Source organism: Plodia interpunctella, chromosome 17 (genome assembly GCF_027563975.2).
Source record: "Plodia interpunctella isolate USDA-ARS_2022_Savannah chromosome 17, ilPloInte3.2, whole genome shotgun sequence".
Taxonomy (NCBI): domain Eukaryota; kingdom Metazoa; phylum Arthropoda; class Insecta; order Lepidoptera; family Pyralidae; genus Plodia; species Plodia interpunctella.
The window spans coordinates 9,271,346-9,298,354 of record NC_071310.1 but is presented as its reverse complement, the minus strand read 5'-3'; the positions used below and the strand labels follow the sequence as shown (position 1 = coordinate 9,298,354).

Below are 27,009 nucleotides of genomic sequence, written 5' to 3'. Positions count from 1 at the left end.
CAAACTAGGCAATGTTCCTTCATTCGCGGCATCGAGTTCGGCGATAGTGTGTATCCGGCGTAATGTGTGGCGGTGACTCACTATAACAACATTAAACTTGGAAATCGGAAAACATTGAGAATTCATGATCGCAACGTAACAATGCTTAACATTTACTTCATTCGCATAATGTGATTTTCTTTGTGAAAATTTCGTAATGTTACTTTTACCTTAGTTGCTTTACAAGTGGCAGTTCCACAGTTTTCGTAAATAACTGAATTAAGTATGTAAGGAATAAATGTCGTTTATGCTTGGTATTGTCAAACCCAAAAAGTCAAAGATGGTGTTGATGCCGAAGACCAGGCGATGCGGAGAAAAAGTAGGATACAGGAATCTGGGCTCCAACGCTCTGTGGCGGCGACCAGAAAAAGGTTTACACGAGAGAGTTAGTGACAGTCCCTAGAGGAAAACAATTTTTCGCCACTAAAGCACTAAAGAAAGAAATCGTATAATCGGACAAAAAATTCAAACATTAACATTAGAGTTGTCAGTAGCTACTAGTAAATAAGTAACTACTTGTCTTTGGAAAGATTCATATATATTTACAGAATATCTTAAACCCAATGCTATTAATGTGTGTGTGTTTACACGTTTGCTCTTACACCAGAGCTCAATAACCTATAATTTAGTACCTGCGCCTATAAAGGCTCTCAAACCAGGAAGGCAATTCCCAGTCACGTTTGGCGTGGATTTGGCACTATTAATCTCTACACATCGCCTAACGTTTGCAATGCAACGTAGCAGTACATTGCGCAGTTTTAATACGAGCTGTGCTGACACTAGAGAGAACCAAGCAATGTACATCGCTTAGCTACAAATTCCCTAAAGGTGCGTTGTCTAGGCAGCAGGGCTCGGTTCTAGATTCCGGTTCCACCAGTCGGGACCCGGCCACGTTTCACCACCATAACAATAAGATCTATTGGTGTGGTGTAGATAGCCAGTTGAATTAGTGTAAGCAACTTTATACAACTTTTAAAAGTGTATTGCGGTTTCCCGGAATGAAAACATCACTACAACTTAATTGACGTGCCTCTGCTACATGTGTGCATTTTGAATTTGAAAACGACAACCATTTTTTTCGACTTACAATAGATTAACATTTGTTGCCAAAATATAAAACACCACAACAAAGAACAGATAAAGAAGATCATAAAATAGAACAAAAAAGGGAAAAAGAAAATTGAGGGATTATACACACGAAAGATTTACATCAAATATTCGGTGAACTAAGCAAAGCTGTCACAAATGATGTTAATATTCTTACAAAAATTCATTTTGAGAAATTCAAGGTAAAAGGTACACCTAATGAGGCGGGAAAGAATGAGTGCATAGATTATATAATGATATGGGAGGATATGGGAGCAATGATATGGGAGGATGATATAAAGAAAGTCGCGCATCGTACATGGATCATATATGAACAAGACAAGACAGTCAATGTAGGGTCGCTTACAAAAGACATAAACATAATACTTAACATAAACAAATTAAACTTTTGAGCTTATTATAAAAAAAATGAGTAGTGGGTGAAGATAAAGGCAACATTATTATGAGGTTCTGTGGCAAAAGACGCTAAGCCCCAAAGTGGTCAAACGCGCGCATTGATCTTGTTCTACCGGACTTACTCGTAGGTTGCGGTGATCGTATCTAGTAGGTCGAATGCCTGATTGCGTTATTTAGTAGTATGAAACACAATTTTCAGCCAGCCAGAAGTGGCTGCAGTCATAGACAATGACTGTGTCATGTCAGTCATAGAAATTACCTACCTACGTCAGAATATCTCAGACAAGACACCGGCCCACGCGGCCACCAGTAGGTGATTGTTATGATGAATAATTATGAACCACGTACTATGGCTTGTGTCCATTTGACCCCTGACGAAAGTGAGTAGTGTTATAACTTTGTGACTATTACATAAGTTTTGGATATGTGTGTCTGTATAATATACTTTCCTTCCATTTTTTCATTTCCTTCTCTACTTCGTACGGTCTTCAGGCCATTGGCAGTACATAATGACATCAATTGTACTTTATTAACTATAAGCTTCTCTAAAAGTTCTTTGAAATTCCTATATTTAAAAATAGTCTTATATTTAAAAAACAAGTGTAAAGCAAAATAGTTTATAACACTGTTCATTGAAGTAGAATCATTTTATAAGTACAAAATCGATGCATTTTTTCTTAAAACTTGTCAAGATCTTACAAGCGAGCACTATGCTTACGTTGCATATTGATGTACCCGTTAATAGTTCCGCTTAACTGCCCCGAGTGAGGTCGTTGACCATCCAAGGTTCAGGTGGACTAATCCAGTCGCGGTTCACTGCGCAGCCGCCGGCTATATGGGTCAACAGTCAACCACTGATAAGACGATCCTGATGTATACAGACTGATAGTTACGATACGTAAATATTATCAAGGGTTTATCCATGGAAAGACGAACCGAACCACCCGATCTACACGATTAAAACTTTGGATGTTTTGATTGACAGTCATGATAAAGCCAATCAATAATAAATAACATATTCGATAAGAAAAGAAGAAGATAGAGAGAATCTCGTTATTATTGTTCTGAATGTGAAAAATATGAAAATTTTACTTATTAAACGTGAGAATTGTAATAGTTCATATGCTGCATCATGCATAGTCCGTCTACCTGTTTCTTTTTCAAACATTGCGATGTGACCAATTGTATAATGTACCATTTCAACGTAAACAATGTAACAGTTTAAACTCTTTATCAAAACCGTGCATGGCACCAATTTCTCATGGCCGTGAAAATTTGTGTTAAAAATCAAGCGGAAATTCTATAATAACGCCACTTTTTGGTCTATGAAACTTAGCAATATTTTTTTTGTTTGGGTTCACAAAAGTGGGGCAAGGCCAAGGTAGGCTGTCAACTTGTGATAAATAAATCTCTCTCTCGTTTCTCATACTACGGTTAATGCAAAATCTTTGTGGCATTTAATTCGCTTTTGTTTTGATTGCTTTTGCTGAAATAAAATTGAAACTTAACTTGAGATTAGACAAGCTTGGTAGCCTATGTTATCCTAAGCATGCAAAAGTTATCTGAAATCTTATTTAACAGATATTTGATTAGAACAATTAAATAACTAAAGTGCATTGTTATATTATATACCTAAGTATGAAGGTGTAAAGTGATGCAGCATCATCTTAAATAGCCGTGAGCGACTTGTATTTGGTTTTACTCAGATCTAGTCAGCACAATTAACTCCCACTCCTTTCCACACTCTAATGTCATCAGCACTCACATTTAGTATTTTACACTTTCTTATTTATTTGCATTAATCGACACCCAGCTGCTCACTGTCAAATACTTCATAATAAGCAAATAAGAGTAATTGGAACCTGTTTTATTGCACAAGTGACACAGAGTCCGAGTGACCATTTCGTAATACGACCTTGCAGAGTTGCGGCCGCTTTCCAACGATCTGTTGCGTGGCTAAGGGCTCCAAAAACAGAAAAAAGTGGCCATTTGTTTTTAGTATCTAAATTGCAACGATGGTTCATTAAACTGCTCTATCGAAGCGATGAAATGGAGGAATTCTCAGTTTATATTGGCTTATATAATCACAGATTTAAAATATATATATATACTAGTTTTTTTTGTGAAAGTTATGACATTCTAATAATGGAGAAGGAATTGTTTGGAGATATGCTTTTACTGTTACGAAACTAAAGCAAGGAAGGTGCTAATGGTTTATTGTTTGTCAAGTATTGGGATCAATTAGCAAGACCTCGCGAATTCAGCATCGCGTATACGTGGAATGGCTTCTGTTATCGCCTTGTGAGCATGCTTCACACGTTTCTGCCACTGACCTGTTTACTTTAAAGAATTGTTTCTCTTCATTGCCTTAAATTACAAGCCTTTTCGTATTAGGATTGGGGTTAGCACTTTTTATTTACTTCTTCCGTTCTTGGTAGCAGTATTCTGTTATCATATATTTCTATTATATACATTTTTATTACATAGAACAAATTTATTCTTGGTTTGCATCTCTTAACCTAACATATTCTTATGATTACTGTCTTTTGCATCATTTAATATCCTTCCTATTTTTTTATTGATTGTATGTTCTAAACTTGCAACTTGAGTTTTTTGGCTTTTTTTACTGTTAACTTAACAATATTTAAATTCACTACTCTACTCCATAATTTTGACGTAAAAGACTTATTGTTATATATATTTTAAACATAAGTCTTCTATATAAGAATTGTAATAGACTGAAATCTAGACAGATATTGGTAGTTCTAAACTATCAAGTACTTACGTATAATCCTCAGCTATAAAACCACAACCCGAAACTGTAAAACAACATCCTCCTTTCCAATATTTTCATAACTAACATTATCTCGAGACGAGCACGCATAAACAGGATCGAGATGAATATCGGTAAAGTGAGTAGTTTTGACAATCGATACTCTATTGACATAATAATGAGTGTTGTAAAACGTCGTAGTAAACAGCTGTGGTTTGTGGTTTACTAACATTTACTTAGGAAACGTTGGAAGGCAATCGATTCGAGATTTCTCAATTTTTTGTTTGATCTAGTCTGCATAACATCCTAATGCATTTCCAGGTCTAAAATACTAAGTATAAACTATCCAGGTTTAAAATATAACTATAAACTATTATGGATATTTAGTATCAACACTCTTGTCATCTCGGTGTCTGGGAGACTTGTAATTCTCTTTAAATACCTCATCGCATTCCTGGTTACTTTCTCAGCGGTACGCATTCTACATTTTCATCTCCTTTTCGTACAGTCCCTACATTATAGTTTACTACCTACATTATAACGACTTTTTATGCCGTGTTCGTAACATCTTGTTTAGTTAACTATTCCGTAATCAATAAACCCAAAAACATAAATGTTTACAAATACTTTTTACTGCAAAGCATTTGTTTATAACTCTAGAATGTTTAACAATCGGTCTATAAGTTTAGGCAAGCTTGTTTCCCATACAACCGATGTTTTGCTGCTAGTTTTGGAGCTATTTCTGTTTTGATAACGTGGTTGTACAGTAGATGTAGGTATCTACCTACCTAATCCTCGTCCATCGTTATCATAGTGGCCTGTGTCAACAAATGGTTTGTTTACACAGGCCGCGACCCTGCACGTTTCTGGGAAAACATAAATTATATCGTTGGAGAGCTTCGATACGCAAAGAAGAATTCAATCAATGGAAAAGAATCTCTCCATTTCATCTGAGCGTTTTCCTTGTTGCTATCTCAATGGAAAAGACTATTAAATAGACATTCTTCTCGTAGGCTAGTAACGGCAACCTATAACTGTTCAATTAGGCCATGATAAGCATAATTTGTTTGTTCAGGTTCGCCCAGTAATCACTGACTCACTCTTTGGAGTCCCAAAGAGGATCAATCAAATGATGATACCTCAATTATTTGTAACTTAATATAAAATTGTATCCTTTGTTAACACACACAATCAGTAAGGATGTAATGTGTACCATGGTCTAAGAAGTAAGGATGCCGTAAGCTAAACGAAGTGCAGATGAAGCACTAAAGCGAAACCTGTGATTCGTCTCCGACGCCGACGGTTTATACATCGGAACTGAGAGAGATAACAGTCCATGTAATATTCCAGAAGCAAAGTGTAAATAGCAGCCAGAAGATACAAGTGAGTCCCACCTTATCCGGATGCGCCCCATTGTCTCAATGTGCGCTAGTCCAGCTGATTGCCCGATGATTGACTGAGCTTATTATGATGCTATCATTGGTCTATCTGCCCGCAGTCTTAGTTACACTACGCAATATAAAAACCATATGTTTACCTTCATCTGAGCGTTTTCAGCGTTTTCCTGGTTACTTCCACAGCCGTTGAGCGTCAGAGCCCAGGGCGACTATAATAATCAGGATATATTTTCAGGCATGAGAATTATCTATCATGGCTGGTTTTACGAGTATTCTACCCGTGTATTTTTTTTTAATACAATACTTACCAGAATTAATAAAATATATCCTCAAAAACTCTTGCTTGAATAGTTTGAATTAGAATCAAAATTTTATGAGTGTTTCTTTTTTATTCTTCAGTCGGTTATAATGTGCGATGAAATGTTTACGTTTTCCTTAACCACTCAGGTTTTTCCAGGGAAAGTCCGGGTTTTCCGACGCGCATACTGACTTGAATTAGAACGAAACTAGCATTCGTTGCACGACTGCATAATTTCCTAGTGGAAACAAATCCGTAGAACTGTTAAACTTAAAATGAACCCTTTCGCCTTTTTTTATCTGAATTATTACAACAAAAGTAACTAACGGTTTCTTTAGAATTTTCTAGCGAAGCTACAATCTACTAAAACCAGTTTAATATAAAAAGTTTATTACAGATTTACATTAAAGGCTGAATGAACAGTTTAATCATAACAAACAGACCATTCCTCAGCATCCTCCTACATAACAAGACCATTAAGAGATATTATCAATTTGATTAATAGAAACCCATGGTTTGGCTGTTTGTACTCATCATTACGTAACATCGGAAGCAGCCTGCGTCTAGTCTAGCCAGCACAATCATCTGTATTACATAACTTGCACGGATCCAAGTCTCATTGTGCAGTCAACAGCACGTCAAAATACCCTGCATGCACGTCTATAGCGCGGAAATAGCGGCGAGTTTGCAATGAATTTGGGTAGTTTGATGTGCTGTGACTATACAACGTAATGCCTCTGATCTTAGTTGACATAATGAACTGTTTCGATTGCCGTATACGAAAGGATGTTGTGTGGTATATGTCAATAGATAAAAAACAGTCAAATTGAGATTTAGAAACTTAAAAATTGGCCTCCTTCCTCTTGCACCCGCATAGGTAGATGCAGCTAAGATACATTTTTTCCTATTGCGATTTAAGAATCTATTAGGTCAATATATTTTTAGGACAAACATTTTTTTTTTATTAATGAAGATTTTTGACATATTGCAACATCACAAAAATACATCCATAAGTATTCCTCACAATCTGAAATAGTTTTCATTTTGAGATCGATATTGCAGATGATAGCAACAGTTACCTGAATAGTTTATTTTTTCTCTAAAAACTCTGATTTCTCTTTATGATCGGAATAACCTAAATCCGAGGGCTATAGGACTAGATTCTGGTAATTCCGTAACGGGATTCTCAGTCTCAATAGCAGGTAAAGCCTGCGGAGATATTGAATATGAGCGGGCACCTCAAGGTGAGCGAGGTTGCGGCGCGGAGATGATTCTTAGTAAATAAAATATAACTAGGTAGTTAAATATAACCGCATACATGTTTAGAGATCTCGATACATAGAGATGTTTATGTATATTAACTCTATGACGGAAAAGGTAGGTACAAACAAAGTTCTATCAGGGTTTTCATTGAGGTAAAAATGTTTTTGTTTGGAAACAAAAATATTATCATTTTCTTTAATTGGAACTAGGAATATACGACCTACGACTTTCCCACGCAAAAGAAAAACAAATAAATGTGTCAGCTTTTTTCCTGATTGTTAAAAGTAAATTAAGTGGCCCTATCACTTGAAATAAACAGAACAGACGATAAGCCAGCCCTACTGAGCAAAACATGATAATATTTGGGTTCCGCAATTCTCATCCCTGTCTACCCCGTAATAGATGAAGACGTGATACTGAAAAATCGGGGATATGGGGAAGGAATAAGTGGAGATCTTTTTGGATTGGGCCAGAGTCAGTCTGCTCGTTTCCACGAATGGAACGAATATTAAAAATCAATTTCACATGTTTTGTTCCGCCGAACTTCACCCATAAATCAAATTTTATATGGAGTTTATGTTCGTTTAGGTTTCCTTACGTGCATTGAGCAAAAACTTTACACTTTGGTAGTGTTTCGTCAGATTATATCACAAAATGTGAGATTATATTCTGTTAGTCTGGTCTGAAGTCAAGGTCGATGCGCGCACGCACGCCTCATCATTGTTTCTTTATGTAGTTAGTAACTGTAATAGTTTTGTTTTTATACACGATACTGATTTTTGTATATTATTTACTAATTACTGGCTACTATACTATTACTGGCTTGACTTCGTTAAGGATGATGTGTCCCAATGGTCTGACAACTAGGGATACTGTCGACCGTAGTAGATAGGCAAGACAATGTAGGAAAGCGGACCTGACGCTCAGCGCCTGAGAAAGCAGGAATATGCTTAGCTGATAGAGAGAGACATATATACATATTATCACGCCTGTTTCCTTTAGTAATAGGAGAGACTAGAGATTTCCACGTGCCCCGATCACTCTCTCACTCACACCTCCTCATATATCAGCTATGCCAATAGCAATTGAATCTGTCGCACGAGACGATGAAACGATTCAAGATATTTCTAAAGGGGGATGATATCAGTCATCAGGCAGACGACCGGTCATAATATAAAATTTATCCGATTTTTTTGTAGACCGGGTTTCGGATGTCACAGCGGTAACAAGAGATAAAATATGTTGAAAATAAATCTGATCTTATGGAGAATTTAACTGTTTATATACAAATGCAATGGTTTAGCCTACAGTTTGCCTAAAAACACATGTAACTATTGCATAAAGTGACCACCAATAGAGCTACACCCAGACGTAAACAGCTAAGTTACGCGAGCGCAAAAACGTTAGCTATTGTGTTTCATGCTCTATTGCAGCTCATTATACAATAGTACCGTACTCGAGCTGTTTCCACCGGAAGGCCTAATCAAGTGATTCTGCGATTATACAAACCGAAAGATCATTTTGTTTTTTCTCTTATTGTTTCAGTTCTTTTTTCTTTATTCTATAGTATCGTAATGTGTGTAGTAGTACCCATGCGCTTTCAAATTTCACGTGGTAGAAGTAGTGGTAGCATATTTAATGCAATACAATTAATTATAGATGGGAAAAGTGGCGATTAATGTCAAATACTTACAAATGCAGTTGGTAAATACCTATCAGATCTGAAACAATGCAAACCTTTTAAACATATCGAGATATAAGGAAAATAAGAGCAAATAATATGAAAAATTTACCTGCTACAAGTACCTACTAAATTACCTGCATTCGTTTACATTGACTGTACATACATACCCTTTTAATTTTACAAAAGTAACTAAGTAGGTTCACACACATTGCACGTACACATTACGTCCAAAACACGAACTATCTTTAATACTATTTATGTGAAAGAACGAATGATTATCATTTTCCTTTTTTATTTGTGTATATTATTTTGTACCAAAGTTGATCTCTGGTTTTTCTTGTCCTCGGATAGTCTTCGATTTGTAATAAGATCAATATCAAGTAGTGACCAGTGTCAATACAAGATCTTATAGTCCTGTATCCTTATAGTGTGGTTTAAACACAGTTCCAAGTCAAAGATTTGTAATAAAACGGATTGTGTTTAAAATATTGACTTCTTGTATCATTATTGATAAATTTAAATGTGACTACTGGTTATACGAGTAGGTATTGCCAGTCTCAAATAAAATACCAGTTTTACTGGCATTATCGTTGTCAAGAAAGTCTTTGCATTAGTGAAATTTACACCTGATTTCCGAGAAGGATAACCCGAGCATTATACACAAAATCCATGGTTAGAGGCACATCGCACTGCATCTAGCTAGATGCAATCTGCAGTTGTAACAGCGAGGTCGCGCGGTGAAAGTGTTCTTGCACAATCAATTGATACTACTTAGTAGGGTAACTTTACCGGGTATATAGAGTCTAGGACATGATCTAGAATATAAAATTTAATAAGAGTTGGCTGAACTTCGACGTTAACTTTAACCTGCGCAAAAAAACGGAAAGTTATGTATGACATTTTGTCTAAAACACCAGCGACGCGCACGTTAAAGTCAACCTAAACGCTGGAAGTCACGCGGAGTGGTATTATATCACAAATACACAATGTCTTTCAATTAAATTTCATATGTGTGATAGTCATCGCAACATATACTAGTAACGGCTACTGGTTGAGAAGCGAAAATAATTGTCCAAACGAACGGTGAACTTCCTCTAAATTTACTAGCAATGATCTATGACAATTTAAAGTACTTATATATGAATAATCATTTTATTTACCTCTAGTAAACAGCATGGAATCGAGACAACGTAGATTACGTATTTCGATCTTGTATGTAGAAGAAAATGTACATGAATGCTGTTTCCTTATTATGTTTGTCACTGCAAGCATTGACGTCAACCAACCTGTAGCAAAATTCTGAATTCTCACGGTAATAGTCACATTAATGTACCAGCTTTAGTCGTCCATCGAATACGGACATTATCAAGATATTTATGTTTATCATCACCACGTCAGCTTCCTTCTCCCCACTGCTCAGAATAAAGCAGTACAAAGGGCTTTTCTTTTTGTCTATTAAATATAGGATATATTAAATGATATATTTAGTTTGTAGCTTGTGAGAAATAGCTATAAATATAAAAATTGACGAGAAAATGTGCCTGTGAAGATCTAATTTCTGAATAAATGATTCGAATTTAAAATTAACCAATCGTTTTTCGCACGACCCGATTCTACTGCGATCCTATTATTGTTCAATTGTTTTTCTTATCTCCAGGATAGATTTCTTTTGTTAAAAATTAATTTATCAATGATTAGTAATGAGTACTTAGTGTTCATTAGTTATCCTTGTATTGGTACCCATGTTGTGTATGCTATAAATTGTTACAAAAGAAGAATTATTTGCATTTACCATGTGTAATGATTCAAAAACTTTACAAAGCAGCCACAAACAGCAAAGCAGCATTCCCATATTGTTATACTTGCTCACCAAACAATCATAACATTCACAGTTCCATAATTTACTCCGCAATAGTATGACAATGGTGAGCGACTCGTGGCATCGAGCGTGACATGTGTTGAGAATAATTAGAAAACTTTACAATAACTTGTAACATACAACATATGTGTAACATAATAACATATTTATGGAATGTCTGTGTCTGTATTCTTTTAAAAGTACATTATATTCGTCTGCTTAGTAACAAATGTAGACGGAAATTGATTTTCCAGCTTATTTATATTATATCCACTTTTAATAAATCAATTGAATTAGGGACTGTAATTGATTTCTAATAAATTAATTTTTCATTTAACGCTCGTCTAAATTAAACTAGTGAAAACTTCGTCAAGGCTTGGCAATCCTTTCGTCAACTCGAGCCAACATCCGAATCCCAAATCCGAATTCTTTACGTAACGTATCTGAGTACCTTCTTACCTCAATATTTAAATTACCCCTTCCTCCTACTATTAATGATCTCCTCCAAAAAGACAACGACTAGTTAATTAGTTTAACCACTACCTAATCATATGGGAATAGTATTGAGGCATGACTATCCCTACACAATATAAAACAAAGTCTCCCGCCGTATATGTCTGTTTCTAAACTTTCTTCTTTTAAAACTCGCAACGGATTTTGCTGCAGTTTTAACTGTTGTTTAGACAATTAAAGAAGATTTATACATACAAAACAGTGCAGCCGGGACGTGTCGCCAGTAGTGAATAAAGTAAACATTTTTTTTACTTCTTTCAGTTTTACCAACAATGGAACACATGAACCACGGCATGGCGCATGGCATGGACGGCACGGAGCGGCACCACCACGACGTCGATGACGTCGACGCGTGCGGGGCATCACACCACCACGCCATGGTGGTGAGTATTGTGGAACAGTCGTCAATATAAAAATATTAGATTTGTATTTTTGTTTGTAATGGATAAACTCAAAAACGACTGGGCCAATTTTGATGAAATTTGGCACAGAGAAAGACGAAACCTTCTGGAGTGACATAGACAGCTTTTTTATTATGGTTTTACCTAACCAGACCTCTAGTTAGTATAAACTTCTACCGAAATTATCTGATTGTGGCGTAGGACATCTATCATCTATTTTGATGGACTTCCGTGGGAACCGACGGCAGCCGCAGTGTGGTCGATAGATAACGATAACGAAGCAGCAATGCAACCACAGTGATTACTCGACACACAATGTTTCGTCGCTAAATACTTAAGTACAATTGATAATTTTGTTGAACTCTGCGTTAAGTGAATTAATTCCTTTGATCTTTCATAAGATCTTTCGTAAGTAGGTATATTAATAAATCAAAACTGTGATGATTCTAAAAGTCGATCAAGGGAAAGGATTACAAAATACGTTTCACAATGTTGTCTAAGCCCGAAAACAGCCGGGAATTTGCAGAGATGCTCTCATCTCTTCAAAAGATTCTTCCTCAGAGGTTGAGCGTTGGAGTCCAAGGTCCGCTTTTAGTCTCCACTTCTCATCGTCGGCATCCCTAGTTGTCAGACCATTGGCACGCGTAGGTATATCAGTCTCACTACGCAGAATTAAAGTGCTTCTCAGTTTGTATGTATGCCCTGCCCGGCTATGCAACGGTTACTAAAGTGATGAATCGAAGTCGAAGCATTTGGGGAATGTGTGTCTGTATGTCAGCGTGTTTGTTGACCGGCCGCTTCCGTCGGCGACGTCCGATACATAACAATAAATACGACAAATCGGACGACCAGGAATGATGGAACTGAACGGATGGATTTGATTCACCGCGACTTAGTTTAGAATTGGCTCCATGTCGAAGGTGAATGAAAAGACGCTTGCTGACGAAGACGTGAAGAGATTTGAATGATTTACATGATTTTACTGTCGTGTTATGTACACGACATATATAAATCTGAGAATCATCAAAACTGATAAAATCAAGATAAAGAAAAGTCACAGATAACGGATTTCAAGAAAAAGGCCATAATTCGATCACCTTGAACCACCAAAACTACACTTTATAAGTACATATACTTACATATAATATGGTCGTACAAAGCAAAGTGGACCTTATGGCGCCCGGCACTTACGCCGTTATAGCCGACCTAAGTGCCAGCCGCAATAAGGTCCCTTTTGATTTGGACGGCCACATATTTCGTTTAAATAAAAGTAACATGATCGATAATGATGATGATCCTTTAAAAATTGCTTGAAATTTTATTTTTAATTTTTGTATTACTTACAAACAAACAAATGCTATTTTGCCATCCTCACGCTAAGAAGATCCACTTTTCAAAGAGAAAAAAATCTACTTAGATCAAAATCGGTCAATTCATTTGGGATTCACAACGATCATCCACAGGCAGAAAGATATAGACACTGTTATTCATTTCATTTACGTCTCTAATCTTGCTTTCAGTTCCACACCGGCGTCTGCCAAGAGATCCTCTTCAATGGCTGGTTGACGACCAACGCACTTGAGCTCTTCGGCTCAGCCGTCGCCATCTTTCTCGCCGGCATCCTGTACGAAGGGCTAAAGTACTACAGAGAAGCGCTCCACGCCAGGGCCACCACAGCTACGGCGGATTCAAGAGTCAATATCACCAAGAACGAGTGCGGGCAGAATGGAAACTGCAGCGGCACTGCTATTGTTAAGTAAGTTTCGTATACTCAATTCCCTTTTGTCTCCAGGGCACAACGTACAAAGGGCTCAAGGATTGGTCTGTGGCTCAAGTTTCAAGTAACACTCCTTGCCACCGCAGCCACACTAATATATCACCTACTCTCTTACCCCCTGGACGATCTTATGTTGGCCACCAAAGCTGTGGTCGTGGCCAGCACCTGTCTGAGAAAACATAAAATATAATCGTAGAAAGAGCTTGGAAACCAAAGACAGCGCCAAACTGCACGATTATTCCTTTTGCTCCCCCGTCACCCTATTCCTTGCTGGCATCATATAAAAGGCTTGAAGTGCTAACTATAAAGAGAACACACATCAGTTTCAGTTAACAGCTCATAAACCAACCCTTTGTGCAAATTCAACACACCATCGACCTTCTCATAAGGGTCTTGACTAATTTAACCAACAAGTCTCATCGAAAGATCATTTTTATTAAATACCTAGGTGTGTTTTGTTTCATCTTTCAAAATTAGTTATAACAAAACATCATTTATTCCAGATACTCGATGCTCTCGAGCGGGCACATAGTCCAGACTCTGCTGCACGTGATCCAGTCCACCGCCTCCTACATCCTCATGCTGGTCTTCATGACCTACAACGTGTGGCTCTGCATAGCTCTGGTGCTGGGCCTGGCGGTAGGCTACTTCTTCTTCGGCTGGAGGAAGAACACCGTCGTTGACGTCACGGAACATTGTCAATGATGACCTGGGAAAATTGTGCTATTTTTTCTATATTTATGACGAATTTATTGTGATGCAATTTCGGAGTATCAATTTTATGATAATTACTTGGAATATTTTCTATAAAAATTTGGTAGCTGTTGATATACATATATTAAACAAGACAAAATTGGCATTGAATTGGTTGGATTCGGAGTAGATTCTTGCTTAGATTATTTTCTGTATTCTGAAGTAATTTATTGTCTATACGATTTCATATTGTGCCAAATAAAATTATTTTTCATCTCTGTATTTGAAAATTACAAATATCAACCGTTATTACAATGGAATGCAAAATGTTAATAACACGAAATTTTATATTTTGTACATTTGGCAAATGTATAAATGTTGTCTACTAAGTAAAGTTGTATTTGAACAAAATTGTTGACTTAGTCTGGTGTCTGCACACACATTCCAAGCGCAAAACGTTAATTCTTTGTTATGTTTCGTTTTTTAATAATTTTATTTGTCTATTGTTTCACTCGGGCAATTTCTTACTATTTATTTAAGTATCAATATTAGAATATATTATATATTATATCAAAAAAATTAGACTCACCAAAAGTATTCTCTTTCTTCTTCAAATAGGTATTAATTTAGAATATTGTAAGTTTAATTAAGCTTAAATAATTACATTTTAAATGTGTGACGTATTATAGAACTTAAATAATCAAATATTATGTGCATGATATGGGTATGTATGTTAATCTACATACCTAAGTATTAAATAAGTATTTACTCATCTTGCCAATTTGTACAGTAGTTTTTTATTAATTACATTTTTTTCGCAAAACCTTATCTCATCACTCTCTAGATTGGAAGTCTAGATAATACTCTGTTTTTTTTTAATGGTCCGGATAAAGAAAAATTAGTCCTTTGTTGTAAAAAAATATACAGTTATGTAGGACAAAATAGGTATCAAATTGTTTTTGTTATGATGAGTTTTGTCGATTTATAAACAAGTAAACAAGTATGCAAGTAATTTTAATCATATCTGTTAAATGTGATATCGAGTCAAGGTGCTTATACACGAATAATGAATGTTCAAATTGCTCAAAAAAGCTAACAATTTGTAATTTTTTAAACTAGGTTTAAAGTAATATATACAATGCAAGTTTAAGTATTTGCTAGCTCAAATAGTCCTCCTTTTATGACAATTAAATTAATAAAAAAATACAATAGAAAAAAAATTGTGAACAATTTTATTTAAAAAAGAAAGTATACATACCTATACATATATTTGTAAAAAAAATTACTTAATTTAGAAAATAAATGTAAAATAGATATTTTTGCAATCCTTTTAATTTGCAGATTGTGAGTGCCTAGTAAGAATGTACTACCTATTATAATGATGAGGATAAATTGGTTTTAAATACAATTTTGATTTTTTCCAGCACATGACTTAAATGAAAATTATGTGACTGTGAAAATTACTTTTATAACTGTAGATACGAGGATTCATAAATTGTAAATATTTTCTCAATTTATTCAATACATTCCTGTTATGATATTAAACTGCCTTTTTACTTACATCATGATTTAACTCCTTTTGAATTGAGGACCGGAGTGTTCTCTCCTGTTCATTCCTTACGCCGGCTACACATATCGCCAAACTTACCTAACCAGATGCCGACGCAAAAGAATGAACAATACGTAGTTTGTATGATAGTTATTTACCGCAATGGAAACCCAAGTTTGACGTACTGTTAGCCGATAGTGGATAGCCGGCATTAGGGCGAATTAAAATATCCACCACCGCTTCCTATACCATTGCTGATAGAGTTCGTATACACTACTGATTTTGTTTGCGTTGAAACAAATCTGTTACAAAAATTACGCAATGTACATTGATTCGCGACAGCGTTCGCCTGAGTTCGCCAATAAAGCCAGGCCCCCTTGCTACGTTGCGTCGTGCTGCTCCGCGTCTTCCATACGTGTTGACAATTACGTGCGTTAATATAAGTACGTCGAAAATCCATACAATTTCTATGTTGTCTATCGATGGACGTCAAACAAGTCAGTCGTGCTCCGGCACGACTGAGCAATAGGCCGAGTCACGAAATTGGTAATAACTACATCTAGTGGCGAGTAACCAAACCAACGTATAATAATAATATTTTATCTAATTTTATAATTTACAAGAGGTGGCGCTAATAACTTTTATATTATTTCTATTATTTTTTACTTCAATTAATTAATTAGTTAAAATAAATAGGTATTATGTGTTATTAACATTAATTAAAGCAAATTATAATCCAAAGTTAAAAACCTTATAAAACCCTACAGAAAAATTTTGTATAATCAGTGTCAAAAATGAATGATTGAAGTTGTTCACCCATCGTTCGTTCTCCTCGTCTAAACAAATGTCACATCACATCTGTCAAGTGAAGTGAAATGTGACGGTGGTCCATGTTTTGTCTTTTCTGATTTACTTGTTGATTTTCTTGTAAATTAATGCAAAAACAAGTGTAAAATATTACCGTCTGACTAGTAACGACTATGTTGTAGTGCTGTGAGTGTCTGAAGAGCGGAGGACTCGTCTTCTCGCCGTTGGAAGCGCCTACTGTTCAGGTAACGGTATTATTTATTTTTGACAACGTCGATGATTTTAGGTGTCTCCGCATTGCAAATTCCATAAACCTAATTGTTACTTTACCTCTAAATGAAGATCGTCTCGCTATAACTTACCGTTTGTTTGTTCAAGTTATGCCAATTTGTTTCAATTCCAATAAGATCCGTGTTGGTTTGATCGAAACTGACTTAGGTGCGTTTCTGCTTTTAGCGCAGTCTCCTGTCGTGTCTAATTGCAACTCAAATTGTATGATAACAATTAACATCCAATGACTTGTTAACCTAGATTGAAACAATCGTCGGAAAATATGTTTCACCATAATTATTTCTGCTATCGTCAATGTACATTGAAATATAGCTATCTCAAATATTCGTTGTAGTCAATGGTTATCTTTGTTGTTAAAAACATTGTTGTTGTAACAGAAACTAGAGACTAACTTTTGGCCTTATCATACTATTACTATCTTTAATTATTGAAGCTATTTTTGAAAGCATGACTCATTAAATTCAGCCGACACTCATTGGTAATTGCCTAATTAAATTTAAAAATAAGTATATCAGCACTGCTATAAATGCAGTAATTATGGTTACGCAATAATCACAAACTTTTTAAATTCACCTGGGTCATTGCTAAGTTCTGACCTGTCCCAATCTCCGATGATAAAACAAGATCAAAGGCACAAGTGTCCAAATGAGTCACTATCTCTCGTGTTTACTGGACAAAAAAAAATATTTACCTTCATAACTAAAACTATTTTATACCAGTATTAGCAATAACACATACTATTTGAGGATGGCTTGAAGACTGTAAAGGTACTAAGGACTTCTAGAAGGGGATAGAAGAAATTTATAATAAAATAAATTAAAGAAAAGCATGAGAGAATTTTCACTAATGCTTCTTATAAAACTTCTTATAAATATTATCCCAAAATACTACTTGTTGACTTGACAGAGTGTCCTGTATGATCATTTTGTTGCCAAACTCGAGTCCTGTTGCTTTAGTGATATCTGCTTGGTGGAGCTGTTTATCCGTCTGTATCGGTGGCCATACCACAGGGATCAGAGTCATAGTTAAAGGAGTGGGGTCCCTGAAATATGGAACATTGCGGTCAATACAAACTAGATATTTGGAATATATTCTTGCCTGTGCTAAAATCTGTATATTTATGTTACCTGTTTGAAATTATTAAAGAATTTTCATAAAGAAAAGTAGTAATGTACATATCACACAAGTAGGATAATAAGTGTGTAAACAAATCTACAAATATGAATGTGTATACTGTGGACTGTCTTGGCTTGATTCAGAAAAAAATATCACATTGTACAAGCAAGTTCTTAATTTGTATGAAACTCACACATGTGTAACAAATAGATACTTACCCAATTTTAATGAAATTTGACCAGAGAGTGACCAGTCTTTGTGCTACAAGTTCGTCATTATCACTTAAGTCATCTGCATAGAAATAATTAAGTAGAGAATGGTCCATAGCATTAGATTTTTCATTTTCAATGTGACTGTTATATGTAAACTTCATGAGAAAAACCGGAGTAGAACTGCCTGATGCGTGGTACACAGCGGACCTGATGACCGGGTATTCAATGGTAACATCCCTAAAATAATCAATGTAATTATTTATTAATTCATGTTCCTCATCTTCTTCAAAGTAGATGTTCCGAACAAAATCTGCAACTTTCTCTTGTACATCTTCTGTCTGCAAATCTAGATTGTTCGGCAGTAAATGCTCGAAACTCTCGGGCATATAGCTGAATCCTTCCAGTTCCTCTTCAGTCACTACAAGTTTATCTGTATAAACAACAATCATTGGCACTCGATGGTAATTTCCTGATTTCAAAATATCTATCGGGTCCATATTGAACATTCCTTCTGGGTTATCATTATCAACGCATGGCAGAAACATTTTGTCAACTTTCGTGATTTGGGTGGTTGAAAGGTCTTCGAAAAACATAGCGAGCTCATTGGTGTCCTCACCGCCGTCATATCCCAAAGCTGCTGCTGCGTCTATAGCTAAAGATACAGGGTCATAAACAGTTGAAAGTGGTGATAAAGATGAGCCAGATTCTAAAATGACTTTGTGTAAGAGTCCTTGTGACAGATTTGAGAGGAGAATGAGTTCGACAGCGGCTGCACCAGCGCCGACTCCGTAGACGGTCACGTCATAGGGCCTTCCGCCGAAATTGGCGATGTTTCTTTGGATCCAGTAAAGGGCCGCTATTTGATCTTTGAGGCCCGCGTTGCCGGGGATGTCGGGGGTTCCCAGACAGAGGAACCCTAGGGCGCCGACGCGGTAGTTGAAGGTCACCACTATGAACTCTCGCAGGAGCCGCACAGGAGGCTGAAATTTGCCCCACCTGAAAACATGCATTAAATAAAACTGACAAACTCCGTGGAAATGCTCTTTTATTAATGCCTTATTAGCAAGGGCTTTTAAAAAGCTTCCGTTATATTCAGCTAGGTTTATAACCTATGAAGTTTTATATTGTCGGAATGAGTCAGCTTTAATATTGTGTGGAAATAATAAGAGTTGCGTACGGTATGTAGGTACGTATTGCTGTATCCCTAAGTTTACGGTTATTCGGAATCGATATCTAATTAAATGAAGTAACAGTAATTAAGAACAGTTTACGAGTCTTGGTATACTTGGCGCGTCGCGTCCCGGTTGCGCCGACTGGGCGTTTTGCAAACCGTCCAGTTTTAGCCCGAATTCAAATATAAATAAATACTTAATACGGATATCAGATACTAAAATCATCATCTACCTCCTTGTCATTCAGCAGTCACTTATGAAAGTGAACAGACAGGATTACTCTCGGTGTTTCCATTCGTCTGAAGCATGGAGTGGTCTGTTTTCGGGCTTTCGGATAATAGCTCCACTACACCGTGATTGCCAATCAACGTACGTTGTTTAATTTTTACTTGCGACGATATTCTTCCTAACAACACTATACATACAGATGAACGTAGAGACGGAGCGAACAGAACAGACGCCGCTTTGTAGGTTATCCTTTGGGCTGAAACGCAACCAAACCAGTTTAAGCCGGACTTTTACCAAACTCTCGTATTTGATCACTTTGATGTGACATTGGCCCTCGCAGTGAGGGATCGTTGCTTGTAATAATTACATTAACTGTAAATTGTACAGCTTGGCCACCGTTAAAGTTTGATTGCAATTCTTAATTGAGCTTCACTTTGTGGGTATGTAATGTTTAACTATTCTTGCTTCATACCGAAGGTGTTAAATTAAGTGCCACATATTAAGGCGGTTAAGTCAGTTTATAATTTAGCAGCTGGACTCCCCGTGGGCGAGATTTAACATACCTTGACCACATCAAGCCGGCACTATTTGTATTGACCCCTTCTGCCACTATCGGGCGGACTGTATGAGTATCAAACTGTTTTTGGGTGGATCGGCGAGCGTTTCGATTAAATTTTAGCGAAGATAAGAATCAAATACATTATATAATAATAGAATAATCTATTCTAGGAGTAGTGTTAAAATTTTTATTAATATAATTGACTAGATGTTGCCCGGGGCTTCGCTCCCGTCGGAATTTTGAGATAAAATATAGCCTATAGCAATCTTGGATAATGTAAGTACAAATTCAAATTTATTTATTCAGAAATTTGACCTTCATAGGCACTTTTTCTCGTCAATTTTTATATTTATAGTTATTTCTCACAAGCTACTGACATTTCGGAACGACCACTGCTGTGAAGAAATGCCGAAAGAAACTCATTTGAACAGTGTTGGTCCCTATCATGCCAGAATTGTTTCTTACAATGTTTTTTTTCTAATAATATATAAAAGTACATAATGTACATAGTCAAAAGGTATATCAAAAGGTATATCCAAGTCAATACCTTTCTAATGATGTAAGAAGTTTTGAAATCGGTTCTGTTGTTTCGGAGATTACTCGCCTCAAACATACAAAGTCACAAACTTTATAATAATACTAGCTTTTGCCCGCGGCTTCGCCCGCGTGATTTTCATAGCAAAATCTCAGTAATTTTATCGCGTATTCTGTAAGACTGGTAAACATATATGATTCAAATTGGCATTTTTTCTCATCTTTAGTTCAATTTCCAGTTTCCCGCTGCGTGTCTCGTCCCGCAAACTTTTCCAATCCCGCTTCCTGTTATGTAATATAGATATCCCGTACCGTTTCCTACATATTATGTGCCATCATGTTTTTCGCATAGATTTTGGAAACAATTCCAAAATATTAATTGGTGGTAAGAAAGGAAGCGCCCTTTAACTAACCCATATTGAAAAGCGCCGTCGTGCACCAGCACCAAGACGGGCAGCTGGTCGGCGATCTCGGGCGCGAACACGTTCACCAGCAGACAGCTCTCGTCACCCTCGCCGCCCGGCTGCGGGCATTTCACCCGGTGCCGGGCCTCGTACGTGCCGTCCCACTGCTTGGGGGGCTTGGGGGCCTGGAATACTTCTATCTGTTACAACGCGCGTCACGAGTAGCGATGTTCAACAGGATAATTTTCTTCCCGTAAAATTTCCGATGAGAATTTCTCTTGAAAATCTGCGGAATTTCGAAAGAGAGGAAATTTCTGAGAACTGAGAATTTCTCAGCGTCGTCCACATAACTAGTTACGTGAGCAACCTGGCGGATCCCAACTTTCGTAGCGCGCATTGTAACATGCAATAAGTATTGAAGCATTTTACCTACTTAAGGCCTGCAAACAATATATGTTTGTTTAAAAAGGCGGCAACGCATAGTTTTTGGGTTGCTGATGTTACATATTTAGTCTTTATATAAAAAAATATTGTTATATGTCTTTTTGTGTTTGACGGTTCTCCAGAAGACAGGGAGGTAAAAACTGAAAACTATTTTCTGGCTAGCCGTTTTTAAAAAGGGAATCTGTTATTCAGTTTATGGATCTATGGTTATCTAGATTATTCTGGAACATTTTTTATCCCATCAAATAGAAAACGTTTTTACTTACTACATTCAAGTAATTAACGATGTTTATACGATATTACTTTTACAATTCGACAAGTGTGATTTCAAGTTATATGACGTAAACAATTTACAGATTGTCGTCAAGAGTACCAGCCATTATATCCTCAGGTGAAACAGGACATGACGCAACTACATCGGCGTACGCGCCGGTAAGTTCCGGCTGGCGGAAAGTTATCACCGTTCAGTCTCGCTGCGGAATATCCGCGACGCGATTGCATCCGGGACTTATTAATTTAGTAATGGCGGCCCATGCGGCGGTTCGGGTAAAACCATAAATAAATTAATATATTGAAACCTTTATCAGAAATCACACTATTCATATATCACTAGAACCGTTCAAAAATTCGTCCGGTAGGTTTTCAATTTATCGCGTTCATACAGACAGGCAGACTATGTAAGGATGTGGCCGCGCTGAACGCTCTCTCGTTAGCCTCGTTCAAGTCTTATATAGTGGAGGACGTGGGGCAGTGCCCACATACTGATTGAACACCGTTTGAACAGCTATTCCGATTCTACCAAGAAGAAGGTTAATTTAGTAGCTTAATTGAGTCCCTGTTATATGTATCTCAGGACATTACTTGCCTTAGTACCTATAATAAAGGCAGCGGCTGTGTCGCAGAATATATATTCATACATCATGTGAGCACTAGCGAGTACAAAATTGTTGAAGTTGTTGCCATGAACGAAATCGATCGGACATCACTCTTAGTATAAGTGCGTATTTCTTATGTATTTAATTCTGTGTTAAAAGGTACAAAACCGGGAGGGCGGAGGCGATGTTCTGGTGGTTGTAATAGCGTACACACGAACATATACGAACTAGTAAATACTTATATGTTTAATCCATTTAAGAATAACAATAAGAGAACTACTTAATTTCTTAATTTTAAAAAGACTGACTACAATTTCTGAGTCATTATGCCTCCAAATACTAGGAAGCAAAACGTCTAGATTCCACTTCCCACTTATCGAATGGTCTGCAAGGCCAACCGTTTCGCTCTTAAAGGGTTTTGATCCACTTTTCTCAAAGCTCGACTGACCTTCTAAGCCATTCGGTCGTAATGTAATCACGCCACAATCGCCTAAAGCACCCGATTTCAATATCACAAAACACACAAATTGCTAAAACAATAGCCATTTGCAATGGCTCGGATAACGATCAACACGTGCTATCAAATGGATCAGCTGACCTTAAACCTGTCGTGCCTCGTCGGGCGGCCATACTGGATTCCCAGGAAGGCGAAGTGGGCCGGCTCGGGGATGAGGTACCCCCTCACCACGCCTTGAGTGGTCACCACGTCTTTGTAAACCTTCGCCGGAACCCCACGCCCGCTCACACACAACAGGTTGAGTAAAACTACCAAGAGCATCGTCGGACGACGCATTTACTTGAATAGTCGAAGTCGGACTATTATCAAAACAAAACTGGTTACGCTAAACATGATGGGTTATTTAGAAATAGTACCGCCGTGGTTTGGGTAAACAGTTAAAACAAAAGGAGATTAGTAGGCGTTTATTGGAAAGTAATATACATGGCTATATTCGGTGTCCTATTGTGATTGCGTGTGTCATCGTTTTGCTATATAATCAAAGTGAGCCCAAATTTTTGTTGCACTTTAACTGTGATAAGGAGTGGTAAGAAAAAATTGCAGGTATGACCAGTATATTTATTTATTTAGTTTGGTACTTTATTATTCGTTTGGTAAATTCAGTAATAAACAATAGTAATACAATCATTGCTATCTTAGTACAATATTTAAAATACGCTTAAAAGTTTTCATAGTAAATGTGCATTTTAATGATTCATTATTATTATTATTATTTTTAATCATTTAGGCTCAAATTGTTATGTATCAAAACATTACATTTACATTGATTAGGCTACAAATGAAACATAACATAGTCTGGCCATCTCTCTTTCACCGGTTCTATTTAAAGACGCTCTAGACTATACTCTAAATTTACCTTGATGTTATAAAATTGTACGTAGATAGAATATCCTATATGTGATGTGACTAACATCAAGTACTCAGTTCTCTTAGATTTTCACCAAACGAAGTTAATTGAAGTACGATACATCGAGGAGTGCCACTAGTTGCGCGACGTTTGTTGCCTAATAAATGTGAGGGCCTGCGGGCTTAACGCGACTGCATGGTTTTCGGGAACAGTCCGACCACAGAAATAGCGGCCACTATTAAGGCGGGATTCCACGCAAGGCCATAGCAGAGGTTCCTCTCGACGAAGTGGGCCTTGTACACATCTGTCCAAAGCTGGAGGCGGTCTACATGGCAACCCTTCCGAGGTTCCACCTCGGAGCCAATCCAGAGCCATTCCTCTTCTTTCTCTGAAGTCGATTCCCACTGGTTCCACTTGACATCGTTTGATGACGGGGTTCTGAAATTATGTTTTGTCTTTAAATAACAGCTTACAAAATAAACAATATTTGGAGGTTCTGTAGACTTGGTGTTATACTTAGTAGACTGTTGTGCTTGATATTAGCACGACGTTCTAACCAACTGAGCTAATGATAGGCAATATCTGTGTATTTTATATTGTATCTTTATGTCAAAGTCTAACACTAGATTCGATTTCATTTTACGCTCACTGTTGTATATAAGAACATTAACAGAAGTAAGCTTCTGATTATGTTCTTATAATCTATCTTACTACAAAATTTGTTCAGTTTGATTTGGTGAATCCTAATTATGATTGCTACCTACCCGTCATTTATAAAGCTGATCCATAAATCTGTCATCAGTTCGATCATTGCTTCCTCCCTGGAGCCCTGGTCCGGCGGTTGACCTCCCTGCGTGAATAAGTAACCCACGATGTCACCTCGAGCGGACCCGTTCACTTCACTCCCCAGGGCCGCACGCTCTCTGTTGAGATCTCCCACGAATGCGAACTCATAGAAATACACAGTGGCCCCAGCTTCCACCAACACTCTCGCTGCTCTTATAACAGGACTCAAATACCAAGCATCAGTATAAGACAGTGCCAGCTCTTCTGAATTAGCTGCTATCACACTCTCTCCGAAGTACTGTGTCTTAATTACCTTCGTCACTTCAAGCTTTTTTTCTTCGTCATCCTTAAACACCAAATCGTTAGGTATGAAATTACCAAAATCTTCATTGAGCTCCGATATACTATCATCGTTATGACTTAATGCTTCGTGCAGCCCTGCGAAACTTGCTGAACCCATCATAAATGACTTAGTTATTTTTTCGTTGTTTAGTATATACCACGGCGTTTTTGATATAAACGAATCAGTTGCGTCTTCTTCTTCTATACATGGGCTTAATTGAAGCCCGTGTGCGCCTATGAGTAATATTTTTAAATTTATATCCGAAAACAAATCGTCATCAAAAGTTACTTCTTTATTTGAACTCCTTATATTCTCGGCAAGTATAGTTGCAGTTGCAATTGGATCGCGATCAATGGCCCAGTGTGAAATAACGGACCCGCTGTCTGTTATAACTTTATCCACATTGTCTCTTGAAGCTGGAGATAGCGCTAGATATCCCGCTAAGGCACCAGATGTACCATCTCCACTGACAACTATATTATTCGGGTTTCCTCCGAATGCATCTATATTTTCCTTTGTCCAATTCAAAGCTAAAGTCAAATCTTTCAAAGCTGCATTGCCTGGAGCTGTTTCGTTTTGTAAACACAGAAACCCTAGGGGACCAAGTCTGTAATTCGGCAGGACCAAAATAATGCCCTTAGCTAATAAATGGTCTGGGCCATATATAGACGGATCTCCACTGCCTGTTGTAAAACTTCCATCGTGAATATGAAATAGAACGCTGACATTTTGCGCTCCTCTAGGAACGAAAATGCTCAAAGTTAAGCAGTCAATATCTTCTGATGCCTCAATAGCTCGAGTCTCCTCATTAATATAGAGTTGAGGGCACTGCTTGGTATGGGCGGCCACGTCATGAATGTCTACCCACTTTTCAGGCAGTTCTGGCGGCTGAAAATGTTGACAATTACATTTATTTACATGCCATCTTAATAGAATTTAATAGGATTGTATCAGTCATTACCAGGTTGTAAGGGTCGATAGAAACTTATAACCTAATCGATAATAAGAACATAACACTATCCGAACCGAATGTAATAATAATGTGGTAATAACCATTTTTAAGTTAAATATTATATTTCTCACTCATTAAACAGGAGATCTTATTAAACAAAATGTATATACTCACTTGGAAGATAGAAGAATAACGCCCATAAGGTATGTCATAGAAACTGATTATATCAGGGGTTTCATTCCACAGATGTCCTTGCACTGGGCCGTGCGTTGTATCGATGATACTGTTCTCTGTAACAAGATCTTCAACGCTTACGGACTCATTGGATTCAACGGGCACATATCCTTCTTCTGAAGATTTAATTACAGCCGATTCTTTAGATGTATCTGTTTCTTCATTGGAAGATATATTACCGTCTGGGGCTGGTTCTGATTCGATATTTTCGCTCTCGGGACTTCCATTTTCATTAGTCTCGTTATCTGGATTAGGATTACTCGCACTGTCATTTCCATTCTCGCCAGTATCGTCCCTCAGAATATTATCTGTCACTGTCGTTGCTCTCCCATAAGTAGTATTTGAAGTGCTAGTTGATTTAATTGTCGTATTGTAATGATCCTCAATAAGAACTTCTTGACAGTGAATTGACACAAGAATTGTGCAAGTGAGAAATAAATTTACCTTCCATTGCATTTTGATAAAGTTACTTAGTTGAATTTACGTTGTACCTGAAAGAAATATGTGTGAAAATGTCACGTAATTTTCCAAATTGCGCGTATGTTAACTTGTATGTTGTTAGCATTCTATACTTAGTTTCGTAATAGTAGTACCAATTTTATGGAAAACCCCCGACGAGGCGTGCCCCGACTGACAAGTTTCTTTATAGCAACATATATTCGACTGTTTCGTTTTGTGTTGTTTCTTTATAGCAACATATATAAGTATAACATGTTATTGTTGGTACTCACCTTAATCTGCACCCATGCGTCGACGTGTCCGCCAGCCCTGAGCGCACAGCAAACAAAAGCTCAAAGCTCGGCAACCATTCACAGAAAGCCACGAGATCGATTAGATAACATACTGTCGCCGAGATAATACTTTTGTGTTGAACACTGTTCACATTACACTAATTTCAACTTGATGTCCGTCTTGCTGAGATTCGTGCACTTGGGAGACC

At 37.1% G+C, this 27,009-nt stretch overlaps 3 protein-coding genes across 7 annotated transcripts in view; 2 read left to right on the top strand and 1 right to left on the bottom strand.

The window, feature by feature from the left end:
- Nucleotides 1-15,744, top strand: part of LOC128677138 (high affinity copper uptake protein 1-like) — a 20,479-nt gene extending 4,735 nt beyond the window's left edge. Inside the window, exons 2-4 of the mRNA XM_053757772.1 lie at nucleotides 11,590-11,711; nucleotides 13,250-13,485; nucleotides 14,010-15,744. Coding sequence (XP_053613747.1) covers nucleotides 11,601-11,711; nucleotides 13,250-13,485; nucleotides 14,010-14,211 — 549 coding nt within the window. The 5' untranslated portion in view covers nucleotides 11,590-11,600 and the 3' untranslated portion in view covers nucleotides 14,212-15,744. The remainder of the gene's footprint in view (nucleotides 1-11,589; nucleotides 11,712-13,249; nucleotides 13,486-14,009) is intronic.
- LOC128677325 (uncharacterized) lies at nucleotides 15,057-27,009 on the bottom strand. Its single transcript, XM_053758075.2, has 8 exons — nucleotides 26,801-27,009; nucleotides 26,010-26,560; nucleotides 24,519-25,771; nucleotides 23,942-24,192; nucleotides 22,989-23,185; nucleotides 21,081-21,256; nucleotides 18,181-19,170; nucleotides 15,057-17,888 (listed from the first exon to the last, which is right to left on the bottom strand). The coding sequence occupies exons 2-8, from the start codon at nucleotides 26,523-26,525 to the stop codon at nucleotides 17,690-17,692; spliced, it is 3,582 nt and encodes a 1,193-aa protein (XP_053614050.1). The 5' UTR covers nucleotides 26,526-26,560; nucleotides 26,801-27,009; the 3' UTR covers nucleotides 15,057-17,689.
- Nucleotides 16,587-27,009, top strand: part of PKD (Protein Kinase D) — a 72,487-nt gene continuing 62,064 nt past the window's right edge. For 3 of the 5 annotated variants that reach the window (XR_008405503.2, XM_053757768.1, XM_053757765.1), the window contains exon 1: nucleotides 16,587-16,800. The gene's annotated coding sequence lies outside the window, so the exon portion shown is untranslated. Of the gene's footprint in view, nucleotides 16,801-23,337; nucleotides 23,451-27,009 lie in introns of those variants that run through there. The other 2 variants (XM_053757769.1, XM_053757767.2) reach the window with 2 other exon arrangements.

What these genes read in the sequence shown, in the direction of transcription:
- LOC128677325 (XM_053758075.2), bottom strand. Translation starts at nt 26,525, where the DNA reads ATGCAATGGAAGGTAAATTTATTTCTCACTTGCACAATTCTTGTGTCA. An exon ending in CGAGGCACGACAGGTTTAAG is followed by an intron (nt 21,257 to 22,988) that starts GTCAGCTGATCC and finishes GAAGTATTCCAG; the next exon opens with GCCCCCAAGCCCCCCAAGCA. An exon ending in GACGGCGCTTTTCAATATGG is followed by an intron (nt 19,171 to 21,080) that starts GTTAGTTAAAGG and finishes GCATGTTTTCAG; the next exon opens with GTGGGGCAAATTTCAGCCTC.